Raw genomic sequence first — 25,500 nt, forward strand, 5'->3', positions numbered from 1 at the left:
AGTTCTGAAGGCAAAAGGGGGTCCAACCCGTTACTAGCATGGGGTACCTAATAAAGTGGCCGGTGAGTGTATATTGGTCCCTAGTCCCATGTTGTTGTGTCCTTGAGCGAGACACTAAACCCTGAGTTGCCCCTGATGTTGCGCCATCGGAGTGTAAATGTGTGTGTGTGTGTGTTTATCTGGTGAGCAGGTGGCACCTTGTACGACAGCCTCGGCCACAGTGTGTGAATTTGTGTGAATGATGAATGGTTCCTGTACTTTGTTTAAGAGCTTTGAGTAGTTGTTAAGACTAGAACAGCGCTACATAAGAACAGCCCACTTCTGAATATCACTAATTGCCCTTATAACCTTTTTTAATTAGATCCAAACAAAAATTATTTCCCCATGTTTTTAGTTTTTATGCTAAGCTAAGATAACCGGTTGCTGGCGGTAGCTTCAGAATTACTGTACATGACAGTGGCATGTAAATGAACTATTCCTTTAAACATAGCTTCAACACTAAGCTGAGTTATACAGTTAAGGAAAATAAAATTAGAGTTCTTCATCTTATTAGATTCACACTGTTACCCTGTTACCCCTTTTACTCTTAAATCTATAGCTATTTTTGGCTGCTGCAGTGTTTCGGTTTCCCCTCAGGAGATCAATAAAATTCATAAGGAAGTGTTTTACCCTTCTCCCCACATATACCAACACTGGCAATCATAATAACAGTAAAGGCAAAGTAGTGTGAGTTACAATTCTGAGGCAATAATCCTTATTAAAGAGGCCATAAAGCTACAAGTGGGTTTTAGAGCTGTTAGTGGAGGCTCCTTGATGCAATGTACTCCTCGAAAAATAGGTTTTCTAAACGTGTAATTATAAACATCTTACGCATTTTTTGTATATATAACAGGAGCTTTACCTGGTTTACTGTCAGAAAAAAACAGTTGGGTATTTAGTTTACATTAATCGACCAGATGTTAAGTATTCTCTATAATAATTATAATAGTTTTTAGGTGCTTCTGATCATTTCACCATTTTTGAATATAGTTTACATCTTGAGTCACTAACAAAACTTCTGAACTGCTGATATAAAGTTTTAATGCTTTTCCAGGGGAAGACAGTAGTACACGAAACCCTAAAGGCTTTTGGTAAATATTGGCGGTGTTCAGGACCACTCACTTATACATTTTTAAAAGTACACTTTTTCTTCCAAACCCCTTTTAATGTTTTGTCCAGGATTGTGACTGCAGTCCAGGACGATCACTGTGAACAGATTTTCTAAATAATTGACCCAGTCCTGTTCCTCAGACCCCATTATCTTCTGTTTGTCAGTGTGACTGTAAACAACAGGTCGACTAACTGTTTTAACCCCAGCAGGCCTGTGTCTCCACTGTCTGGACCTCCGTCAGTCTGAGGTTAGCACTTCCCACTTCCACCTCCATCCTTTTTGGCAAAAATAATAAAATCATAGTTCTCTCAACACTATAGCCAGGTATTTTACACTGATTCCTCTCACCATATGCTTCATTTTAAATCCAGCTCTTTCTCCTACAGTTCTTCTGATCGTCTTTATATCTCAATCTCCTCTACTCGCCTTTCTTTTCTTCCCTATTTTGAAAGTTTGCTTATGAGAACTGGTCGAAAATAATGACAGCCAGGTATCCATCGAGAAACATTTTCTTGAATTCTGCTTATTGAGGCCTCAAGCAGGTTTGAACAACCATTGTTATGCGTGTACCAACACGTACGTCGTGTTTCCATAAAAGCTCATTGGGTGGTCTGGAGCTTTGCCAGTTGGGCAGCAGGCAAATGTTGGGCCATGGTGTCTCCTGGCTATGAAAACAGGATCCTGTGATAAAACTGAAGCTGCAGCTAAACGTGGAATGGTTATTGATCCTGGACAGGGTGCAGTATTGGGGCTTTTTATACTTTCATACAAATCTTTCCTGGGGACCCTGCCTTACTGCCACGGACAAAGTGTGGATCACAGACCACTGGTTGAGACACTGAAGTGGTTCCTAGGAACACTTTGGGCTTAAAGGAGAATTCCTTCATCTTGATCGCTATAAATTAGGGCTGCAAGATTATGGCCAAAATGATAATCACAATTACTTTGATCAATATTGAGATCATGATTAATTATCACGATTATTTGTTGTTTTTAACCAAAACTAATTTTATAATCAAGTACGCTATTTATAACAGCTTTCACATCCATATTATGCTACATTATTCTGTCTTAAGTTGTATGTTGTATAGACATACAGCTGCAGGTAAATGAAAATCAACTATCTGAAATAAATAGACTACGATGTATTTTTTTAAAAGCTCCTTCACTTGTTTTCAACAATAACTGATTGAAAGAGCCATGGAGAAAGAAGGAGTGCGATGGATGTTTATGCTACTCACAGAGCGACGGCTGATTCATTATAAATGGGTCCAGTACGGGTCAAATGGCGGGGCAGCAGAGTTACACACGTTGTGTGTATGAAATGTCTGTATCTTTACTGGGCTGCATTTTTATGACCTATGATATTCTGGCCATGGGTCACATCTCTCACCCAGGTCCAACAGGCTCCGTCTCAAACGCTAATACTCTACGAACTGAGGTTACCAGCGAAAACACTGGTACAAATACAGGTTTGCCTGTAATACTTAACAATATACAGCTATGTTAATAACAATTAATACTATATAAAACAATATTGCTTTGTATGTGGAGAGGCAGCGGATGCAAAGATATTAGAGGAAAAATGTTAGTCGCACCCTAGAGCCCTGTGAGCAAACAGACTAGCACTGACTAGCACTGGTCACTGCTGTTGTCTTAAAAACAACACAAATGGGACAAAATGTTGCGTTTACTGGTAAACTGGTAAACCTTGACATTGACGAATAACCGACTGCTATCTGATGAATTTTCCTCCCGTTACTCTGTCCTCTGTGACTGTCTACGTGTAGAAACTAAGCTGCGCGGTGCAGGAAACAGGTCTGACTGGCACATGATCAGACAGTGGTTTACCTGAGCATTCTATGAAATGACGCATTTAAAATATCGCTCGATCACGCAAATTTGATCGCGGGAAGCCAAAATTGTGATCGTGATTCAAATTTGATTAATTGTGCAGCCCTACTATAAATATGCGAGTACTTTCAGTTGAAGAACCCCCGACCTGAATCGGTGCTGGCAACACTGAGTAGCTGCAGCTACGAGTACGAGCTTCCACTGAGCTAAAACGGCAGTTAACGGGGCAAGTTTTTAGAGTCCCTTTGTCCCTTTAAACAGACATGCAATTAATATGTCTGTACAAAATGAACAGGGCTCTTATGTAACATCAAGATGCGTTTTCAAGTCCACCTATCCTGTCTTGTTCTTGCCGGTGTGTAGCTTGGTTAGCACTAGAGGTAGCTAGCTGTTAACTGCTATTGATAAGTGTGTTCAGCCAGGCTTTTGTGAAAATCATAAAGCAGCAGTTCTGTGTGTATTTGGAGCTCCTCCATTTGGTCTGTGATCAATCTATCAGTTGTTGTTGTGTAGAAGGCTTGGCATTGTCTATCTGTGTGGTAGTTTCCTTAGCTGGGCAGGCAGCCTTTGTCCCTACCTTCCTCGCCTCCTGCCGCTATATTCTCCTAGTTACGTTACTCCAAGCTACTTCCTTTGTGTACAACTCTGTGAATAACTCTGAGTCGGCTCTTTACTCCACACACGCAATTTGCACACCGTTAGCTGACTTTTCCTGCTACAACTGAATTTCCAGGAGACGGCGCAAGGCAACAGCTAGCCTTCAGTGCCATTATTAGCTGTTATTGATAAGTGTGTTCAGCCGGGCTTTTGTGAAAATCATAACGCAGCGCTTTAAAACCTATTTTATACAGTCTATTTTTAAAACTCACAGATGAAAGTAGAAGTGTTTGTGATACAGTTGTCTCGCAAAATTAAAAAAGAAAAGGATCAAAGTCGATGAAAAAAAATCAAAGTTGTTCATAAATGAAATCGTGAACCGGGTGAATTGAGATTGCGATTTTATAACGATTAATCATGCAGGCCTATCTTGGTCACACAACACAAGCTCTCTCTCTTCTCTAGTATTCTTTTATTTGAGGCTGTGCGAAATAATCTTTATCTTTTAGAGTGGTTTCTTATAGTTTGTGAAGGAAATATTGTTATTGTAACATTATACTGAAGAAAATATCAAATGTAAGGAATAACAATCTAAAAAAAGTGAGAAAAAGAGTTTTGTAAGTAAGCCTTTCTCCTTTGCGATGTCCTCCTCTCTTCCCTCCATCACTGCTCCACTCCAGAATGGGCTCCCACTCTTCAATTCACCTCTGCATTCCCTCCCTCTGTCATTTCCTTCCACTCTGCCCACATGGCCACCAGAGTCTTTCTGAATCAAAGATCAGAGGGGACCCCTGTAGTCTCCCTCCTCCTGAGTGCACTTGATTCATCATACAGCTGATTGGGATCAAATTACAGCCCACCGTAATCACTTCCTGTTTCCGCACTCCTTCCTCCTCATTAATTACTCTCCCACCAGATCAAAGGCACTTTGCTGCTGTGGTGGAGTCTTGTGGTTGCACTTGGGTGAATATGATTGACTCTCATCACCAGGTTTGGAACATGGTTTTGAAATAATGAATGTTTGTGTGTGTGTGTGTGTTTCTGTCAGGTTGCTGCCACCCTCAATAACCTGGCCGTCCTGTATGGGAAGAGAGGAAAGTACAAAGAAGCAGAGCCACTGTGCAAGAGAGCGCTGGAGATCAGAGAAAAGGTAGGTCAAAGGTCATCAAACACAAAACACATTCAGCAGTTATTAAACGGATGGTAGGATAGAATCAGCTTGGCAGCTGTATCTTCTTGTACCAACATTGTTTTTCTTCATCACCAGACTGTCACTTTCATACTTAGATTTACCTTTACTTTAAGACAAACTCTGTGTCCTATTCAGACAAAAAGCAGTCAAACACTAAGCACCAAATAGATCACTCAGGATGTCTCCCATGAGCCAGCAGAATGCAGCATTTTAGATTGAAAGAAAGAAATTTTAGCTTGCAGATAACCTCCATCACATGAGATATCTTGTCAGACCGTTTGTGCCACGTGACTGTTGCTAAGGTACGATCAGATCTCTCAGATCAGTCATTAAGGTACATTTGAAATAATTGGCATTAAATGATACATCAATTACAAAATATAACACAAATGCAAAATGTGTTCTCGGTTTTTTGTTTCTTAATTTGTCATTTCAAGTCCTGACTAGATGCATAAGGCAAGTTCTTGGTATTGAAATGTCACGTTAGGTGATTCGCATTGATCTCCCGTGAGTCATTCCAGCTCATTCTACCTTTAGCTTTGTATTATTCAAAGATGTGTATCATGGGACAGCCCGTACGTCTCGGGAGATTGACATGATTTGGTCCGACCTCTAGTTGGGTGCTTACAGAGGTGCTGCTTAGCAATCCTCATAGTGCAGAAAACACTTTTTATTCACCATTCTGTAGCTGTCCTCTGCTCTTGCCTTTAAACAAACCCTCAAGCGCTCTCCTTCTCGCTCCTCTGTGAAAGCGACGCCAGCTTTGGTGAAGCTGAGCGATTGCATTTTTCATGCTTCAGATGATAATGCTCTCGCTTAAGCTCAAAGATTTGCCACTGAGTTTTTCCTGCTCAGGCGAGGTGGCTGCTGCAGAGTTGCTGAATGAGCAGGATTCCTTTTTCCTTCCTTTTTTGGCTTTTTATTTAAGCTCAGGAAAGCTTAGCTTCTAAGTGAGTTTTGTTGGCATCAGGGACAATGGGGCAGTGAAGCTATGAACTGGTGTAGAAATTTTTGACTATTGAGTTTATTTGAGAACTATGGTAGTGCCACTAAACATTATATTAAAAGATATAATAGTTGGTTAATTTTGACTCAATCCACCGCTGAATGCACTATTTCCTCCAGTTTGTTTTGATAAAACCAGCATGGACCAGCTGTTTAAGGTTATTATGAAGCCTTTAAAAAAATATATATATTTTTGACCTGTATGTAAAGATTTGTCTTCTGTAAGAAGAGATGGAAGTCAGTGCTCAATGGAGCAGAGAGCCTGACTCCTCTCTTTTAACCGTAACAACAGCCAAAGCTTTCTTTTCTGCTTAAATGACCTTGATTTGGAAACTCAAGCCCTACCTGCTGCTAGCTGCGTCTTTGCGCTGACGTCTTTGTTGAAAGGTATACGTGTCCCAGAGGAATAAAGGCAAAATTCAGAATTTCTCAAAAATCCCCATATTCTGTAAATATTTGGATAAAACACAGAATCATACAGTGCCCTGTAAGAAGAGGCTCAGCAGCTTAATTTTAAATGAAGGCAGTGTTTCTGAGAGTTTCCCAGAAACACCATCAGTTCCTCAACAACCCAGACTTTTGGCAATCCTTTTCCAGCTAATATTTACAGGAAAGCTGTCAGATGTGTAATGCTGTGGAGGAGGAGGCGTGGGAGGCCAGGATGAAGTGAATACTGTAGGTAGCTTTGCTCAATGTTGTGGATCAAAGACACCGAGAGGCTTTCATTATTCAACAGGGAGGGAGGTGATACTGCAAGGGGTTTAATCTCAGAGCTCCTACAGATTTATAATTCAATAATCTGAAGCCAAGAATCCCCAAAAGGACAAACAACAAGCTACTTTATTTACCTTCAGCTTGTCTATAATACTCATGTCATGTACCTTCAAACCAAGTGTGACTGTTAATGTCCCCCTTTCCCCAGTGTTTAAATGTTGGGTTTCTCAATGATCAGTGATGTCCTTTTCTCTTTTGTGTTTTCTCATCCTTCATCCTCTTTGGAAAGGGACCTGCCAGAAGGAAAACGAGTTTTCTAAGTCTGTTACCTCTCAGTTCAGCAGTTTTTGTTCCCTCTTTCCGTTTCTGATCTCCCTCTCTTTGCTGGTCAGTCGGACTGTGATAAAACCCTCTCTGCCGCCTAGTCTCTCATGATCTTTCTGCATCTCTTTCACGCTCTCTACACTCGACTAATGGAGTTAAGCCTCCTCAGCGCACAGGAATGGCTTACACCGCTCTCATGTCCGCAGTAATGCAAACACATCCACTTTAAAAGATTTTTTTTCATGGCGGTTCTGTTGTTTTCTGTGATGAATGCTGTTGTTGCTGCACTGATTTGTGTCCACTGGACTCCGCTTTGATTTAATCAAGCAAGTCAATAGTCTACAGGTGGAAATCTTTTAGGAGACCCCTCCGTAGGTTAGATCAAACTGTTACACATGTAATTCCCTATATGGCATTCCAAATCTATGGGTCTAAAACAGTGTTTAGTGTATACTGCATTTGAGAGAAATGTTGTTAGTGACATATAATCTATAGAAAGCAGTGCAAGTGTCAACGCAACCTGGCAAGAGATGTAACAAATATTCCTGACATTTTGGCAGACAGCTTCGTCTTCCAGGAAATCCAAAATTACAAATCCAGACAGAAGTATTTAAACTGGGTTACACATTTGAAACTAAAGGTTGAGGCTAAGGGAAATTTAGAGAATTTAGTAAAATCATTACTAAGCAGTTATTAGTGAATGCCAGAGTTTTCCAGACACTTATGGATTGGATTTATTTAAGAATAGATAGAAATTACAAAAAGGACTACACCACCTGATGACAGGCCGGTGGTAATTCCTCAGCCTTAATAAGAGCTGTCAACCAAATGGCCCAATGTGAGACACAGGGTGTCCTCTAAAACTTGTTTTGTTTGATGTAATGACTGTTGTTTTAAACCCCACCTCTCACCCCTTGCTTCTGTCCCAGGTGCTGGGGAAGGACCACCCAGATGTGGCCAAGCAGCTGAACAACCTGGCCCTACTGTGCCAGAACCAGGGCAAGTACGACGAGGTGGAATACTACTACATGAGAGCGCTGGACATCTACCAAACCAAACTGGGCCCTGATGACGCCAACGTAGCCAAGACCAAGAACAACCTGGTGAGAGGGGTGGGGGCAGGGTGGGAGCAGATTTTCAATGATGGGGGGGAAGCTCCTTTTAGTCAGTTGAAGCTGTTTTTATATATTGATAACAATATGTCAGTTTTAACAGAATCAGGAATTGATTGTTACAGTTCATGCTTCACTTTAAACTGTTTAACCTATGCTAAACTCATGTTCTGTATGTTAGCCAGTAACACTTTGTATGTTTTTATAAGTGGTGAACTTGCCACAGAGGCTAGATTTTAGTATAAGTGATAACTCCCCAATGAAATAAACTCTACAGGATGAAACACAGTAACCGTGTGTCTTCATGAAAATGCAAGCAATCATGCTAGCCCGCTAGGCTCGTCCAATAAAGAGTTCAAGCTCAGTCACTAAAGGGACAATAAGTTCTCACAGTTTTTTTTTAGAGACAGATTTGTGCTATTAACTCCTGTGTCATAATTGTCTGCAAACAATGTCCCTTTTTATGTACTGGAGCAATTTCTGCCCCAGCAGAGCAGGGTTTAATAAAAGTTTATTGTGCATGCGCAGTGAAATGTACAAATGTTATATTTATATTCAGACGAACATGGATCCCCTGAGAGTGTAATATGTTGGATAACCTCTGACATAGTTCAAGTCTGATCCTTCACAGTGTCATGCGGCCTCATTTGGTTCTCTTGTGTTCCTCAGGCGTCCTGTTACCTGAAGCAGGGCAAGTTCAAGCAGGCTGAAACTCTGTATAAAGAGATCCTCACCCGCGCTCACGAGAGGGAGTTTGGCTCTGTCGATGGTACGATATGTGACTGGATAACAAACACAAGTACACAAATGCAATTCAGCCAGTATTCTCTCATCCACAGTTATTTAAATAACACCCGCAAACAAATATTTACTTCCTACGCAACCCCCGCTGTGCTCCTCTACTGATGTAAAGGTTAATATTTTCAGGCTGCTCTTTCAAGTAAAAAAAAATGACCTTTCCACTGAAAAAAACAAACATAGTTCTTCAGAACCAGAGGGTATTCCTAAAACTGGTTCTTTCTTTTGAACCGAGTGAATGTCAGTACTGATTTACTCCCTCTCATGTGTCTGACTGCGTTTTTCCCTGCAGATGAGAACAAACCAATATGGATGCATGCTGAGGAGAGAGAAGAACAGAGCAAGGTGAGCAAAATCTGCGGATAGAACGCAGATTGACAAATAGGCTTGAAAAGAATAAAAAAATATTATGTATAAATCATTTCTACTCATAAATTGTTTTGAAGTTTGTCCCCAAGATCTTTTAATTACTTAAAAAGTAGCAACTTACAGTAGAAAAATCTCAAATTTAAAATTGAGGTCTATCAACGTCAGATAGTAAGTAGTATGTAAAAATGACAGCAACATTAAACTACTCGGGCAGTGTTATGATCGTGTCAAGATTGTATTAAGATAGAATAGGAAGGATTGACTTTACAAAGAGTTGGATTAGCAGATTAAGGCTCTGTAATAACCATCCAGTGCTGATGGTGTGACTTACTAGAGGAGTTTATTTTTGTCAGGTTTTAAAGGTTTCAGGGAAGAAATCCTGACACTTCTGTAATCCCACCACTAAAATACCCTTCATGTATCTTTGATGGTATTAAAAAGAGCCTCTAGTTTTCAAATGGGTTAATTCCCTTCCTTTTTAAAGCATGACTGTAAACTAATGAACATGAGTTTTGTCTCATAGGGAAAGCAGAAGGATGGCTCACCATTTGGAGAATATGGAGGCTGGTACAAAGCCTGCAAAGTTGACAGGTCAGTTTGGTAGAGAAATTCAGTGTTTGAGTGAGTATGGGTGATGCTCAAAAATCTATTCAAATGTTTCTTTATTGCAAGAGTTAAGTCAAGTAAATCTCTATTAGTCCGCAGAGGGGCAATTGGTTGTACAGCAGTGACAACAGTAAAAGCACAAGAAGGATTAAATACAGCATATTACGAGGTTCGTGAATGATCCCGGGGCCTTTTAACACAAATTAACGTCTACTTTTGGCCCTTCATCACGGTTGGTAAATGAATACTGGTTGTTACCAATAAGTGATCTTTATTTTTTAGAAGCCTTGAGAAAGAAAATCATAGAGATAGAGATTTTTTTTGGTTCCTTTCTTGTCAGTTATCTTTTGACCGATCAGATTGATCCAATGAACCCTTATTAGGGTCGCAAACCCATAAGGTCAGAACCACTGTTTACCGCTGTAGATTACATACAAGACTCTCTTTTTGTTTGAACTTACATGTATAACACTACTCCGCATTCACCAGAGAGATTTTCTGTGATGAGATATTCCTCCTCGTTGTTTTTGCAGCCCCACAGTGACCACCACCCTGAAGAACCTTGGTGCCCTCTACAGGCGCCAGGGCAAGTTTGAGGCGGCCGAGACTCTCGAGGAGGCTGCCATGCGTTCCAGAAAGCAGGTGTGGTCTCCGAAAAAATGTGTCTATTAATACAGGGTTCCTGAGACCTCCCCGTCCGAGTTAAAACTACGGAGATATTGGCAGAGGAAATGGGTCAGCTAAGCATAAACGGCAGACTTAGAGGCAGAAAATGCTTAATTTAGTGTAAAGTTAGGGGTGAGATGCCGGGAAGCCTGGGGTGCCGCTTTAAACTGCTCTGAGGGTGTGTTAATTATGATACCTAATGGGTTTCCTGGGCAGATGAGAAGGGGTGAAGCCCCACAGCTTTCATTCTAAACTAGGATCTCCTTCCAGGATTTAATGGCAAGTACCGTTTGCTGGGGAAGTAACATGATACTCGAATGAAACTGGATTCCTGTGGTGGTGCTACAGTTACAGCCGGCTAGAGCTATTATGTTTTGGTAATCAAATTATAAAATACCTCATACCTGTGTACATACTTTTTGTTGAATCAAATCAATATTTAGGGCTGTAGTTTTGCATGCTGACAATGTGAAACTAAACAAATTACACGTTTTACTGTAGCATGCTTGCGCTACCATGCTAGCTCGTTCTCAATGCCAAAACACTGCTACAACACCTACTAGTTCCCTCTAATCTCCAGGAGAAAAGAAAGGGGGGTTTCATACAAGTGGTGGTGGCACTTTTACTGAATTAGTTCATTCTGCTTGTGTCTAATGTAAGGTGTGTGAGTGTGTGCTCCAAGGCCTGGGTTCAGTGTAACAGGCGGTCCATAGATTTATTATTGATTGGATTGGATGAATTGGTACTTGTTCCTGCCAGCTGTACAGTGTCCATGTGTGTGACAATGTGCTAAAGCTGCAGGTGGCAGAGGTGCTCAGCTTTTGATTTAACTGGATTATTTGAATCGGCAGTAATGGCTGCCTGTTGTGTAATGTGTGCGTCTTTGTGTTTATTATCAGGGTCTGGACACAGTGCATAAGCAGCGCGTGGCAGAGGTCCTGAGCGAGCCGGAGGCCCGTGAGAAGCAGCGAAGCCGCGAGAGCTTGACCTCTGACACGGTGAAGTACGAAAGCGGGCCGGACGGTGGCGAGGAAGTGAGTATGAGCGTCGAGTGGAACGGGGTAAGTACAGTACACAGCCCTCAGCACAATACTGAGAGTCTTCAGACATGTTTACACAACAAACAGCCGGTTTCTTTCTGGACAGAAGCCACATTCAGTGAAAGTCTTGTTGAAATAAATATATTAAGTGTACATACTGATAGTATAGAGAGATTGATAACAGCACAGTACACTTCATGCAGATTATTACTTAAACTCTGGAGCATCAAATGCTTTACTTGATTATATTTTTCTTGGTAATGTTATAAAATGGCTATTTTCAAAGCGCAAGACATGCAGCAAGATGATTTTTCAAGGTTCAGGAGAACCATAGACAATTAAAAATGCAATTTGAAACATCAGGAAACGATCAGAATAATCGTGTTTAATGTACGTGTTCTATGTACTCTATTGTTATTTGAAGAAGTCAGACCTAATACTCACACTACTAGTGTAGTGTTACTAGTACCAGGGGACCAGTTTACGATTCGGAGTTACAGGGTGTGTTTTTGATCACTGTCTCAACATGACAGATAATGATTATTAGCTATTTCTGTTTGTTGAAGAGCTCCATTTAAGACCACCTAAAAGTCTAGATTGAGAATCTCTAAAGCAATATTCTTTCTCTTTAGTATTCACTGCCTACTTTGTGTTTGACAAAAGGCATATTAAGATGTTTTATCTGCTAGGTACTAAGATGTATAGACGAGTAGTAGTTTTCACTTTATGATAAAGAGGTGTTTTTTAGAGTTCCGGTGGTTTCTGTCGAAAAAGAAACTATGAGGTTGTTACTTAGCTCCGTTAATCCTGGTTATTAGAAACCTAAACCCTGTGAATGATAGTCAAAAGAACATTTTATATTGTGTTACACTGATCATGCTGATTGACTGTCAGAATCACTCTCCTGTAGTAGCTATTGCTTGTATTTCACTGTTCTCATGTGATTAATAAGTGAAAAACTGCTCTTGCCTGGATCTTAGATTTTAGACGTAGTGTTTTAGATTTACATAGTGCTTTGATCATAATAAACCACTAAACTTTCTAAATGTAGAGCTTTCCCAACTAACTCTGACTCTTAGAAATCTGCTTCCACAGCAGTAAAGCCCCTCTGGTCACACATGTTGACAACACCCACCTAACTCGCTCTGCTGCAGAGCCACATTTCTAACTGAGCGGTTACCTTTCACAGTCTCTGCAGTATTTTCTCAGCCTCTAGTCACTGCAGTGGTGGGGACATGTAGATATAAAGTCTCTGTATCACCATCTTATTTCTGCTGCTTCCTGCTCACATAGCAACAGTAGATAGCACCCTGAACAACCAATCAGCATCTCCTCCTGTTCCTCTGGCTGTGGCTCTGGGAGGTTTGGTGTGAGACACATCAGTGTCTGTACACAATGGGTCCTGTCTGCCAGTTTTTAGCAGACAATCTCCCATCACCAGCTGATCTCTGGACCTATTTATATCAAGAGAGCAGCCTGTCCTATCTGGAAAGAGCTTTAGCTGGAAGTATGTTTCATAAAAGTCTTTTTGTTTTGCCCTCTTTTATCTAACCCTAAATACATTTATGGCTGAAGTGTCACCAGAAACAACAACAATAATGATTTTAAAAACAAACATTTGTGAATTCATGTTGAATTTAATTTTAGATGAGATCAAACTTTATTGATCCCAAAGTGGACATGAAGCACAAGAGAACCAGAAAGGGAGATTATTACAGGAAACGGATATATAAATAAAAAGATAAGTATAAAAAAATAAATGTACTGCGTATATATGACAAAAAGTTGGAAAGCTGCATATAGTATGTTACCCGAAACCAGTGTACATAAATGTATACTAATGGTAATGAATAGAATTTAGAATTAGGTGAATATAATCTAGATCTAAAATGAAAATGAATACTGTGTAAAAAATCACCATAACATCTGTTTTGCACTATAAAAGACTATAATTAGTTGATAGGGCTTACATTAGAAGGGTAAAAACATGGTATTGGAAGTATTTATACCCTCTTGCTTCCGTGCAGCCGTCAAACTACATGTTTGCCTTCAATAAATCAAATAAATAATAAATCTCTTCCACTTCAGCTCTCTCTACAACAGGCAGGTGTGAAAACACTTTTCTTCTCACTTTATTATAAATTCGTCCTCTGAGAAGCACCGTGACTCATCAGTGTGTTCCTCTGACTCAACATGGGCTCTGTACTGTACTCTTTGTGTGATGTTTTGCATCTGTGTCCACTGTGCTGGATGTACCTGTGTGTTTACCTCTTTTTTATCTATGTGGTGAGTTGCTACCTGATCTTTGTTTCTTTCCTTTGCCTGCTTTGTCAGCATGATAGCAGCCAGATAGGAAGGAACAATTGTTTATTGGATGTCTAGGAAGTAAAAAAAAACTAAAAACACAATAAAGGCTGATTATCATTAAGTTGACTTGTGTTAAATATAACACTGTAATCACTAATAATTGTAGTATTATGATCACTAAAGTGCTGCTTTCTTTACAATTATTTTTCCTAGCACTTGCTGGTTGTGTTATCCAGTCAAATTTCAGAAAAATAAGAATAAATAATAAGAAAAAGAATAATAAGGATAAACTTCAGTTTAGCATTAAAATAGTTAGTCAAATAATCTAATAATAGCTCAATTTTTTTTTTAAACAACAGAAAAACACTATTTTTACCTTACATGAGAATTTTTGCTGGTTTTCTTAATTTGTCTGTGGTAAAATTTTGAATATATTTGGATTTTTCACTGTTTTCTGACATCTAGTCCAAACAGTTATTCTGTTAATTAAACATTGAGAATGTGAATAATCATTATTTGCTGCCCTACTTTGTTCCTATGTAACCAAATGAAATGCAAGGAACCAACAAAAAAGAAATGTACTGCAAGTACTCAGAAGTCTGGCTGCTCTCATGTGTGTACTACCTACGTCCCCTCTGTGTTTTGTGTGGTGGTCTAACAAAGTTTAACTTTTGTTCTACTTGATAAAGTGTGCTAACAAATGTTACACACACACACACACACACACACACACACACACACACACACACACACACACACACACACACAGTATCTCTCCACCATGTTTAACTGTGCAAAGGCTCCACCTGGTGGCAAACTACTGCAGTTCTTATGCATATACAGTTAAAGTCATAGAAATAGTCAAAGAAAGAATTGTAATCACCTTCTGATGCCTTGCTATGTTGGTATTAGTATTCGTCAGTATTTGAATAAGTAGTCTGGTACTTTTAGCAGTTGCATAGAATATACGGATGTTATGGACTGATCTTAAAAAAGTGGCACGTATTATGTAAACCTGCCTAATAGCCTGAGCCAGAATTCATAGGCATATTTGCGTATTTTTGGAGGTACTTTCCCATCTAACATGTAGAGGTTCATTCAGTCAGCCTTTTATTCGATTTTCACTGTCACACCTGAAGCAGGAAGCAGGAGGTGTGAATTATGTCTGGGCAGATCTGATGATCTTCCATGCCTCAAAACCAGTCTGTTCCTCTTGGGTCTGTTTTGTTTTTCTGGGTTTTTGGAGCTCTTAACGAGTCAGTGGGCAAGACCCCGGGCCATTTGGACTGGACTGTGGAAAATGGCCGATGGCCTGAAACTACAAAAATCTGCATAATTCTTGTGTTTTTAGTCTACAAACATAAGTTGTAAGCAATATTTTAGCTAGTTAGATTGTTATACACTTGCTAACCAGTTTATTAGGTACACATCTATTGCAGTAATACAACAGACCTGCAACTAATCCTCCTTCATGAAGGTTATAATGTTCAGTTTTTGTTGAAAGGTGTTGATTCAACTTTGTGCTCCTTTAAGGAGAAGTTAGTCAGTGTTGCTGTTGCCCAACTGTGTTGGGATATAATGTATGTAACTTTGTGGACAAAATATTAAAAACCCATGCAACACAAACTACATCCTCCTAAATGACCATTAAATTAAATCAACAACAAAAAAGCAAGCAAACTTAACATAACCCCCATTGAGGTAGAATTTAAGGTTTAGCTAATTGAGGTGTACCTAAACTGGACACTGAGTGCACATTATCATGACATGTTTCTGAGCTGAAAGATTCCCTTAAAGCCTAGAATGTGTGCTTCTCTCACAATCAGTGTTTATATTTTTCATAATGCTCAGCCTTATTGTCTATTCGGTAGTCATTTTTAAGGAGCTGTATCACTTATTGTGTAACTGGGCTGCCTTGAAAGAAAGAAATTGATGCAATGCTTTTGCCAAAGCTAACTAATAATAATTAGTAATAATAATCTAACTAATGCACAAGCTGGTGGAGAAGTACTGTGTCTGATCTTGGAACTCGATAACCTTGTCTGTCTCTTTATTGTTTCACTACCTCTTCTCTTCCTAACCTGTTCTTTTTCATTTCTTTGTCACTTCTAAATTGCTCATGTCAAACTATCTCCTCTCTCTTTCTGTTTCTGCTCCGTCTGACCGGCAGGCATAACTCCAGATGCCTTGTAATGGTTCTAAAAAACTTGTCTTCTGCATGACGGACGCCTCACTTCGCCTCAGCCCCTTCAGCTTCGCAGTTTTCTTCAACTATGAACCCTCTCTCTCTCTCTCTCTCTCTCTTTGTGCTGGGTTTTGGGAGGAAACTGTGGTGACAGCTTGTGTATCTAAATCAAAACCCCTGCTTCCTACTCGTCTCTGAAGCTCTGTGCTCGACTGTGTGTATCTGCGGTGGGTGGGAGAGGACGGGGCTGATGTTTCTTTATGACAACATTAAACTCTTTATCAAGTTGTTTCTGGTGCCATTTAACATTAGCCTCTGCTTCTCTACTTCCTCTCTGGTGTCCTCTAACTGTACTTAAAACTTGTCCTCTCAGCTATCCTTCAAACCATAACTCTCTCTATTTTGACCTGGACTCTGAACTTTCCAAATCCCACCCAAAAACAACAATTCTGACCCAGAACAACACCTGTTGCTTCATTTCAAAGTGATTTGCTTCCTTAGAGCTTAAAAGAAATGGTAGAAAAAGCTGATTGGTCGCTCCAAAAATACACTTACCACTCAACCTTTGTCATACACATTCCAGGTATAAAATGGCCAGAATTGAACACTTCATCCACCCACCTTGCTGTCTCTCTTCCTATAGAGGGTAGAAGCTTCTCTCGTGCATTCAGTTTGATTTAGCATTCACACCTAATCGTCATTAGTGGTACCCCAAAGCGCATGGTGATTCTTAACATGCTGTAAATAACAGCGTAACTCGTCAGCATGATCGAGAAGCATCCTGGCTTGTGGCTTTATTAGAGTTTAGTCATTAGTTCTGCACTCTGTGTCATCTGGTGGCAAAATTAGAAAGATATTAACTAATGTTGAGATGTTGTGATGTCACAGAGAGGACACGTCAAACGTAATAGGATGAATGCACAATGTGTTCTTACTCTGACATAATAGTTTATCTGATAAAGTTCTGACGTTTTCAAGTAAATGTCAAAGTTGAAAGGTAAAAGAAGTAAACATGGTGCATCCAGCCTGTTACCTTCTGTATATCTCTGTATATAGATGTCAGGATGGGTGGAGGTGTTGTGGGTAAACAAGCAATGTTGCATTTGTTGGAAATTTGGGATTTGAAATAGTCTCCCCATCTCTGTTGTCGGCTCCTTGCTAATGATCTTTCTGTGTGTCCCTCCTGTCCTGTTTCTGCATCTTTCTTAACTTCTAATAAAACCTAAACTCTTTGCTCACCTGAAACCTGTGCCTGTCGCCTTTTTGTGTGTTCCCTCTCTTTTCTGTGTGCCTTCTTAACTGTGTGAGCTCTAAACATTAATAATACCTCTCAGCGGCAGTTCTCTAGGTACTGAAACTCGAGTCAAAGCAGTTATTGAAAATCCTTTAAACAAGACCTATTATGGTTTTCCGTATTTTCTTTCATATCTATAATGTAAGCATGTCAGATGTTCATATTAAACGTGGCCAAAGCTTCAAATAATGAGTTTACCCCAAAAATAATAATAAAAAACTCCCTGTGAGCCAAAAGTTTACTTTTGCTATTTGAGGGCTAAACAAGAAGAACTACTGTTTAAAGTATTGATATTTTGATACAATATACTTTGATCCAAGATAAATATTAAATTACAGGAAACTGCAGGAAAGAAATGTTTGAGGTCCTTTTAAAAACAGTACACATTGTAAAAAAGTACAGTACTTGAGTAATTTACTTAGTTAGTTCCCACTGATTTTTATGCCACTTTCTACTTCACGACATCTCAGTGGCAAATATTGAAATTTTTACGCTACTACATTAATCTGTATGCTTTAGTTACATTGCACTTTGAGATTCATAAGCGATCCAATCAACTAATAAATTATATATTATAAACGTGTAAATGGTAGTCCAAATGAGTCCCACCTTTACCAGCGGGAACATTATTGATGCTTACATATTGTTCGAATGATCATGATCCAATAACAAATATATTCTGATACAGGCCATTCTGCATAACGAGTACTTTTACTTAATGTATATTTTGATGCTGGTGCTTTTTGAATGCAGGATTTTTTACTTAAGGAAAATATGTAAGTACTTCTTCCAGTCCTGCCTTTGCCCAGGGGCCTGTGTGTCTAAATGAGTGTAACGCTGTGACGTCTCCCATCAGGACGGCTCCGGCTCTCTGAAGAGGAGCGGCTCCTTCAGTAAACTGCGAGCGTCGATCCGTCGCAGCAGCGAGAAACTGGTCCGCAAGCTGAAAGGCGGCGGCGGCTCGTCACGAGACAGCGAGCCCAAAAACCCCGGGTAACTATCCCAACAGACACCTGTCTGACCCAGGTGACTCTGACTTTATGCACTGGAGGAGCGAGCCGGCCCTCCAGCCCTCGGCTCGGCTGGTTGGCAAACTAACCCAAAAATAATAAAAAAAAGGGATTCGCTCTACTTTGCTGGCGGTGAAGTAACTCTAAAGCTGTTTGCACGTGAAACGATTGAGGAAGCTTTTAATGGCACATACACATTGGTTCCTTTTCCCATCACATTGGTTTGCTTTTCTGTCCTCACACTGCCTCGGTACAGTGTCCGGCTTTTCTTCTTCATGGTTGGGTTTGTTTCAGTGAGTGTTGGAGCCACTGTTTGGATTGCAAATTATCAAAAGAAGAAAAAAAAAATACTTTAGAAAGTAACCTGTAAAACAAAGTGAAGATGTCATTTTGTGAAAAAAAGAAAGATGTCATTTGGAATATTACATTTGTTTTTTTGAAATAGTTCAGCGTTGGAATTGTTTTCCTTACAGTGGTCCTAATATTGCGTCGTTAAGCCCAAACCTGATGAAGGTAGAAATCCAAAGACTGTACAGTAAGCAGCACATGTACAGAGCTGTTCTGATGAAATGGGAAAATAATGCAGCTACTTCACAACGTGTGGAGGCTGCAACCAGACACAAACTGTCTGCTTATGAAATGCCTTTACGCTTGTTATGCCTGGAACTCATTTACTTTTTGTTTTAACCACTAATAGTTATACCTACTTATTGCATTTTGTGGCTTTTGGACTTTTTATTTCAATTTGTTTTGAAATATAGTTTGGTTATTACTTTCTTTGGATTTTATTTTTATTTTTTCTTTCAGAATTTTACTCTGAAAACAAACTTGTCTGCATGGCTGTTTTTGTTGAATTTTTATTTATGAATAAATTTGTTCATTTGAATGTTTGGACTTGCATGCCTCATCTGTTTGCTCATGGGTTTCTGTTTTCCTTTCTGTGCTGCTCTTCTCTGGGGCTCCTTAACATGATGGTCCTGATGATGATGCCAGTAACATCGTCGTCATGACGATCCAGTGACGGTAAATCACTGCAGAAATGTCCATTTTAACAAGTCATTAAGTGGGATGCTCCTCTTGACGATACCTCCACCTATAGTGGTCGGCCGGTGTGGGTTCTTTAAACAGTTTTGGTCCTTTATTGCCTTTTAATTTGAAAGATAACAACAGAGAGTAACAGGTGTGGATGTTTAATACCTGGTATGCGTCCTACAGCAGATCACTCTGATGAGTCATTTTAGCAATCCTTATATATTGTTAAAATGGACGTTCAATCTTCCCGCCAGCAAATGAAGCCAGTTTTAGATAATGATATCTAATAATAAAAATACCTGTGCCACATCAAAATTAAAATCGAATTGGGCCAGTCCTGCACCAAACTGTCCTCCAAAATGTTGCCATGCCGTATGTGTAGAACTTAGATTCCTTACATTGGCGCTCTCTGGTGGTGGAATTAAGAATGGCACTTTACACACTTTCAAACAAGTCAATGAGTCATTAAATATAGTTTAGTATTTTGCCCTTACTTAAAAGCGACCATAGATACACAGAGAGACATGGGAAAAGAAAGTAGTGTTACCCACTCGAATCAAACAAATGTGTAACTGGCCACTCTAAGAGCATCATTTTGAATGTTTTTAATTTTAACTTTCAGCCATCCTGTTTTAATTCAGCAGATTTACTTAAAAAGGACAGAAAATTGTTGTGTGATAAGATTGATTGTTTGAGTGTATAATGTAAAGTGCAGACTGAGGAAAGGATCCCATTTCTTGTCTGGATGGACGTGTTTCTGCAGTGTGACTTCACTGAACCCACGTTGTTGTTCAGGCATGATTGTTGCCATGTGCATGAGCCACACTGATGTGTAAATATCCCTTTACAAGTACTTGTTGCAGATCACTTGAATACAAATGTAGGTACCACTTTCTAATAAGGAACCTGTTTGAAAGGGTTTGTACCTCAGACTTCAATTTTAAGTAATTTATTACAATTTAAAAGCTCAAGCACGAGCCATTATGTTAATAATTGGCACATATTTCTGTATTATTAATTACACAGCAGCTAAAGTTAGTGAGTCATCTCTTATCATAAATGTTTTGAGATTTGTTTTTTTTTTACAACAAATTGCCAAAGGAAAAACGTTCATTATTTTTTTTTTTCAGCTGCTCAGCGGTATGTTTCCTGATGATGGTGGTCAAGGAGCTAAAAAAAAGACATAAAATATAAGATGTTCTTATTTTAGAAAGTGGCACCAAAGTTTTATATTTAACTTCCTAAATGTCATAAATGGGATGAGAAGAAGTCAAGACTAGTATTAGTGAGACTAACCTTTGTTTGAAATTATCATGTATGTCATTAACCATCACCAACCACCATTTCCACTGAGCTAAACTCCTCACACCTGCCTCCCCCCACCCACCCGCCCACCCACCCTTCCCTGCATGTCCCTGGTCTGGGTGCAGCATGAAGCGAGCCAGCTCTCTGGGGGTTCTTAACGTGGCGGACAAGGCTGCGACTGACCACTACCAAGTAAGGAGGCCGAGTGCCGGGAGTCCAAAAGTATCTGTCTAGTACTTGGGGGGGGGGGGGGGGGGGGGGCTTTCTATGACATCCTGTTATAGAAAGGTCATAGTTCAATCACTAATTAACTGTAAAACATTAAAATATTGAAGCTTACAGTAATTATTATGATGCTTTAAGTGCTGCAGGAAACGAACCCAAATCCGTTGATCGAAGGTAAAAGAAAAGCTTAGTTTATTAATTAAGAAAACCTTAAGAGAACTTTATTTTGAACATTTAAAATGTGGGACATGCATTGTCTCTTCCTACCGCTATTCTATATTAATCTATCCTTCAATACTCAGTTATATTGATTACTTAAGTTTGTCTCTAACACAATTAGTTGAATAACTTCTCATTCCAGGTTGTCAGTTATGCAAATGTTGCTGCTTTTTCTCTGTTAGATATGATTGTAGATTGAACATTAGATCAAGATGAACAACACAAACTACAACATTTATTTAAAAAATAAACGCCAGAATGCTGTTGAGAAGGCCAGAAAGTGTAAGAACAATACTTCAAAGTTAACCTAGTGCCGCCTGGTTTACCAAAACAAACCATTAAAGAAGCTTTTGCAGATACTTTTGGACCCGGATTTTTATTTTGTACTCCTCTTTCTCATGTCTATATGTACTTACAGCAGAGGATCTAGTGAGTTATTTTGTGCCATTATTTGTTGTGTGCCATTTGTCACTAATGACACAACATATGTGTGACCCACACACTTACTTCACACACCATCAGCATTTTTACTAATCAACAATTAATATTAACAGGGAGAATGTGTTTTTCTCATTTGACACGCTCACAAACAGGAAGTTTGATATGATGTAATATTAGTCAACCCAAAGCCACAGTTAACACAACAGCATATTTAGTCTTCTAGGTTATTTAGTTATTAATCTTACATTCAGAGAAAAAAAAGCTTTTCACTAGGAGCTGGTACCTCAGAGCTAACAAAATAATAATTTAAAAGGAGAGGCATTTGTTTTCACGTGTCATAACGTGTTAGGGAAAGTACATTTAGTACTTTTACTATTGGTAGTTTAAGTATATTTTGATGCTAATAATTGCAGAAATTAACATTTTTACTGCTTTTGCACTGTACTACTTATACTTAAGTAGAAGTTCTGAGTATTTCTTCCATCACTGCTCATATCGGTCACCATTGGTTAAAGTCTGTTAACATTTTTACAAGCCTTGAGGCATTGGGGGTCTGTTTGTTGTTCAGTTCTTTTTTGATCGAGGTCTGTTTATTAAAGATTTTCAGAGATATTAACAAGATACAACGATCAAAACTAACCCCAAAACCCCACCCACCCTCCCACCAGACCAACACTTCAAAAATAAAAGTTACTTTATATATTAAAAAAATTATGACAAATCAATAACAACAACTGAAGGGGGTAGAGGGTCTTTCCATCTCAACAGAATGAGTAGCATGGGCTAAAAAGCGCTAAAGGGCCAGCATGTTACGCTTATATTACTGTACTGCATATTCTGTTGTGTCAATAGGCGTCGTTAGTATTTCATGTTGTTCGGTTCTTAATGTAATTTTCGATTTCTGCTGTTTTTTATCTCCAGGAACGAAATAATCGTCTGAGGAACAGTCGCGACCTGAGTGCCAGCCACACCGACCTGGCGCGTTGAAGGTTAACTGACCCTGGTTGCAGAGGGGCCTGACAGGTCACTTCCTGTCCACGGCCTCCCCACTGTAAACAGCCTCCCGCATTATACTTCACACCACCAAGTGCCCCGCTGTACAGGTCTCAATGTTTCACTGCACTTTCTGAAGCTTTGTGGCATTCTTTGTTTCCATTGAGGAGCAAGATTTTGTGGTTTGAGTGTTCTGTGTATCTTCTGATGTGTGTGTGTGTGTGTACTGTTTGTACTGAAGGTGCGTGCTGGTGGGAGTGATTGTCCTCTCAAATCAGTCCTTGTTTAAATATTTAATTCTACAGCTTGAATGAAGGCAGTTGCAGAGTGGAGCTTTAGTTTTCCAAACGTTTCTCTCAGAACTCACTGGTCCAGTTAAAGTGTTGTGGAGGAGGCCAAAGTTGAGCTTTTAACTACGTGACGTCACACTAAAGGGAGCCTAAACCAACATGAAACCTGCTGCAAACCCCAAGTTTACACTCCAATTTCCCTTGAATTTCTAAAATAATAGTCTGGCATTTTCAGACCGTCCTCCACAGCGCTGCGCGGAGAAGGAACTTGTTTTGGTGGAACATGAAGTTGTTTTGGTCGTTCATAGAAAACTCGCAGGCTAATTGATCAGCAGTATTAGCACATTTTAGTGAATGAATAAGAGAAATACATCTATCCAGATCATTTTCTATTGAGACTTTGAAATTTTGGCTTCACCCACTGAGGTTTAACTCGATGCGATGAGAGACTGATGAGAGTTCTGCCTCAGTGTCATTTAACAGATTTTTGACAACTAAAACGGCAGCGACTCCGCAGGAAACTAGTCCAGCAATGACGTCTTATTGTAGGCCGACCCGGACGTTAGCTTAGCTCTGCGCTCCATCTGCAGGTTTCCAATGGAAGATCTGAACTGGGTTTTTGGATTTAATGCGAAAATAAGATCTGTAGCAAAGTAATATTGATAATAATCACACCAATGAACAGACATTTCCAATAGTTGCACCACCAGTTTACACTGGCTTCCCATTTCTTACCGGATCACATACAAAATCCTGGTCCTTACCTACAACGCCATACACCACCTTGCCCCCGTCATATCTCACTGTCCTCCTCTCCCCCTACCAACCTTCACGGTCCCTCAGATCCACCTCAGCCGGTCTCCTCTGTGTCCCCAAATCAAAGCTCCGCAGTTTTGGGGACAGAGCCTTTTCAGGGGCAGCTCCCAGGCTCTGGAACCCCCTCCCCCATGAGATCCGCATCTCTGAGTCCCTCACCCTTTTCCAGTCCCGGCTGAAGACCCATCTTTATCCTTAGTTTTTTATTTTTTTGTTTTTTATTATTACACACTGTTTCTACTCTGTAAAGCCACTTTGAGCTTGGGAAAAGCGCTATACAAATTCAATTTATTATTATCATTACCAAAACAAGATCTCATTTCGGCATTAATAAACCTGTTGGAAACCTGTAGCGGGAACACACATCTCTTTAACAACTGTTTTCCATAAAATGTTCCTGCGTCATGTGTCGAAGGAAGATTTTTTGCTTTTGCTGTATGAAGTTCTATGTTTACATTTGTTTTTTTTTTTTGTAAATGATGTTTTAATTGTTTTTGTCTGTATTTGCATTGCTCTGAAGAATTTGTCCTTATATCTTCCTGTAAAAGCCTGGAGAACAGCTGCATTGTCTTCCTAAACGTTGAAGTGATGCTCTGAAATATGGAGGCAGGACGAGGCACGCGAAGGCCGACCGACACACTCTCAGGATCCAGGCTGTAGTTTCACACACTGACTGCGAAGTTAAAGCCACGCCACACTTTCACACGCTAACGGAGAAATGTTACAGCTTTTATCGTTCTTCCAGAGTGTGTTAGTGGTCATTTAGGACAACACTTTACCACACGAGTAAAGTCGAACAAATCCAACCAAAAGGTGTAAATTATGAGTCATTTAAACGCTTATCATCGGGCTAGAGTTATTCCTGAGATTTCTGTAAGTTGCGAATGTAAAAAATGTATATTTGCTATCACCAAATTAAGTGGGAGTATTCTTCCCATAGCTAGATATAGTTTAACAAAAATATATCACTGCATACCAGCAATTCACTTTGAAATCCAAAGTGTTATTTAAAATTTCAATTAATTTACAAAATAGCCTGCAGAACTGAGTCTAAGGGTGAAAACATGCATCCATACTCCCAAATATTCATCATGACAGCAGCTGGAGGCTGATTTTGCATCACCCTAAACAGACTGCTAACTTAAACCGGCTGTGCAACACTCCAAAATGTTGCAATTAATTTTCCTATAAGAGGAAGAAAAGCTGCAAATTGCGTTAAGTTCAAAGAAATATGGAAAAATCGGATGCCAGCTTTTAGTTAACCGACAGTTTCCTCTGCTGTTCCACACCCAGCCCTGATCGGGTCGAACCCTCGTGAGACTTTAAAGCAGTCTCAGGGTTTCCAGAAACCATCTTCAATATGAATTTCTATCAGAATTCTTCAGTAAGCAACCGTTTCATGTGTGTAAATGTGTCAGAAATGAGAGATCTGCACTGGAAACTCAATTCAACCGACCAAAAGAAAGACTTTACTGTGTATTGATTGTATACTGACATACTTAAATCTGATTATTGACTTATGCATTTACTGCATTATAAGTTGTTGTTATGTTATTGGAGAGTAAATTAACTTTTTTTTCGCAGGGGTGTGCAATAAGCTTGACTTTACCCTCCTCTTCTGATTCTGATTTGATGGAAAAGTAATTCAAAACTGGACCGAAGCAGAGAATTTATAATCGATTCATTGTTATATAACAGAAGATATCTCAGGACACTACAGGTGGAGTAGTTCTAGATCTCACTCCATTAAAAAGAAAGATGAAGCCCTGACATGTAAATATAAAAGTCATTTTACCTTCTGTGCCGGCAATAATTGAGTCAAAGTCGCAGTGATTTAAATATCTCTTTTTTTGAATGAAGTTCTTCATTTTTCTTCTTGTTATTGACGCTGTTTGACGATACATAGTCGAGCGTGCTGAAGCTTCTTGTCGACTGTTGATCAGTCTTTTTTTTTTT

At 39.6% G+C, this 25,500-nt stretch overlaps 1 protein-coding gene and 1 long non-coding RNA gene across 8 annotated transcripts in view; both read left to right on the forward strand.

Annotated features, from left to right (window-relative positions):
* Nucleotides 1-22,628, forward strand: part of klc1a (kinesin light chain 1a) — a 41,116-nt gene extending 18,488 nt beyond the window's left edge. Inside the window, exons 7-16 of one of the 7 annotated variants that reach the window (XM_034859363.1) lie at nucleotides 4,650-4,751; nucleotides 7,766-7,939; nucleotides 8,618-8,717; nucleotides 9,039-9,091; nucleotides 9,639-9,706; nucleotides 10,255-10,363; nucleotides 11,287-11,448; nucleotides 18,070-18,206; nucleotides 20,686-20,752; nucleotides 22,367-22,627. In XM_034859363.1, the coding sequence (XP_034715254.1) occupies nucleotides 4,650-4,751; nucleotides 7,766-7,939; nucleotides 8,618-8,717; nucleotides 9,039-9,091; nucleotides 9,639-9,706; nucleotides 10,255-10,363; nucleotides 11,287-11,448; nucleotides 18,070-18,206; nucleotides 20,686-20,752; nucleotides 22,367-22,432 (1,038 nt within the window). In that variant the 3' untranslated portion in view covers nucleotides 22,433-22,627. Of the gene's footprint in view, nucleotides 1-4,649; nucleotides 4,752-7,765; nucleotides 7,940-8,617; nucleotides 8,718-9,038; nucleotides 9,092-9,638; nucleotides 9,707-10,254; nucleotides 10,364-11,286; nucleotides 11,449-15,904; nucleotides 17,165-18,069; nucleotides 18,207-20,685; nucleotides 20,753-22,366 lie in introns of those variants that run through there. The other 6 variants (XM_034859365.1, XM_034859364.1, XM_034859367.1 and 3 more) reach the window with 6 other exon arrangements.
* Nucleotides 22,629-23,853: 1,225 nt separating this feature from the next.
* Nucleotides 23,854-25,500, forward strand: part of LOC117936408 — a 2,652-nt gene continuing 1,005 nt past the window's right edge. The window contains exon 1 of the long non-coding RNA XR_004654939.1: nucleotides 23,854-25,500. This exon is cut by the window's right edge and continues 739 nt beyond it. This is a non-coding gene — a long non-coding RNA (uncharacterized LOC117936408).

This window comes from Etheostoma cragini, chromosome 20 (genome assembly GCF_013103735.1).
Source record: "Etheostoma cragini isolate CJK2018 chromosome 20, CSU_Ecrag_1.0, whole genome shotgun sequence".
In the NCBI taxonomy this organism is placed as follows: domain Eukaryota; kingdom Metazoa; phylum Chordata; class Actinopteri; order Perciformes; family Percidae; genus Etheostoma; species Etheostoma cragini.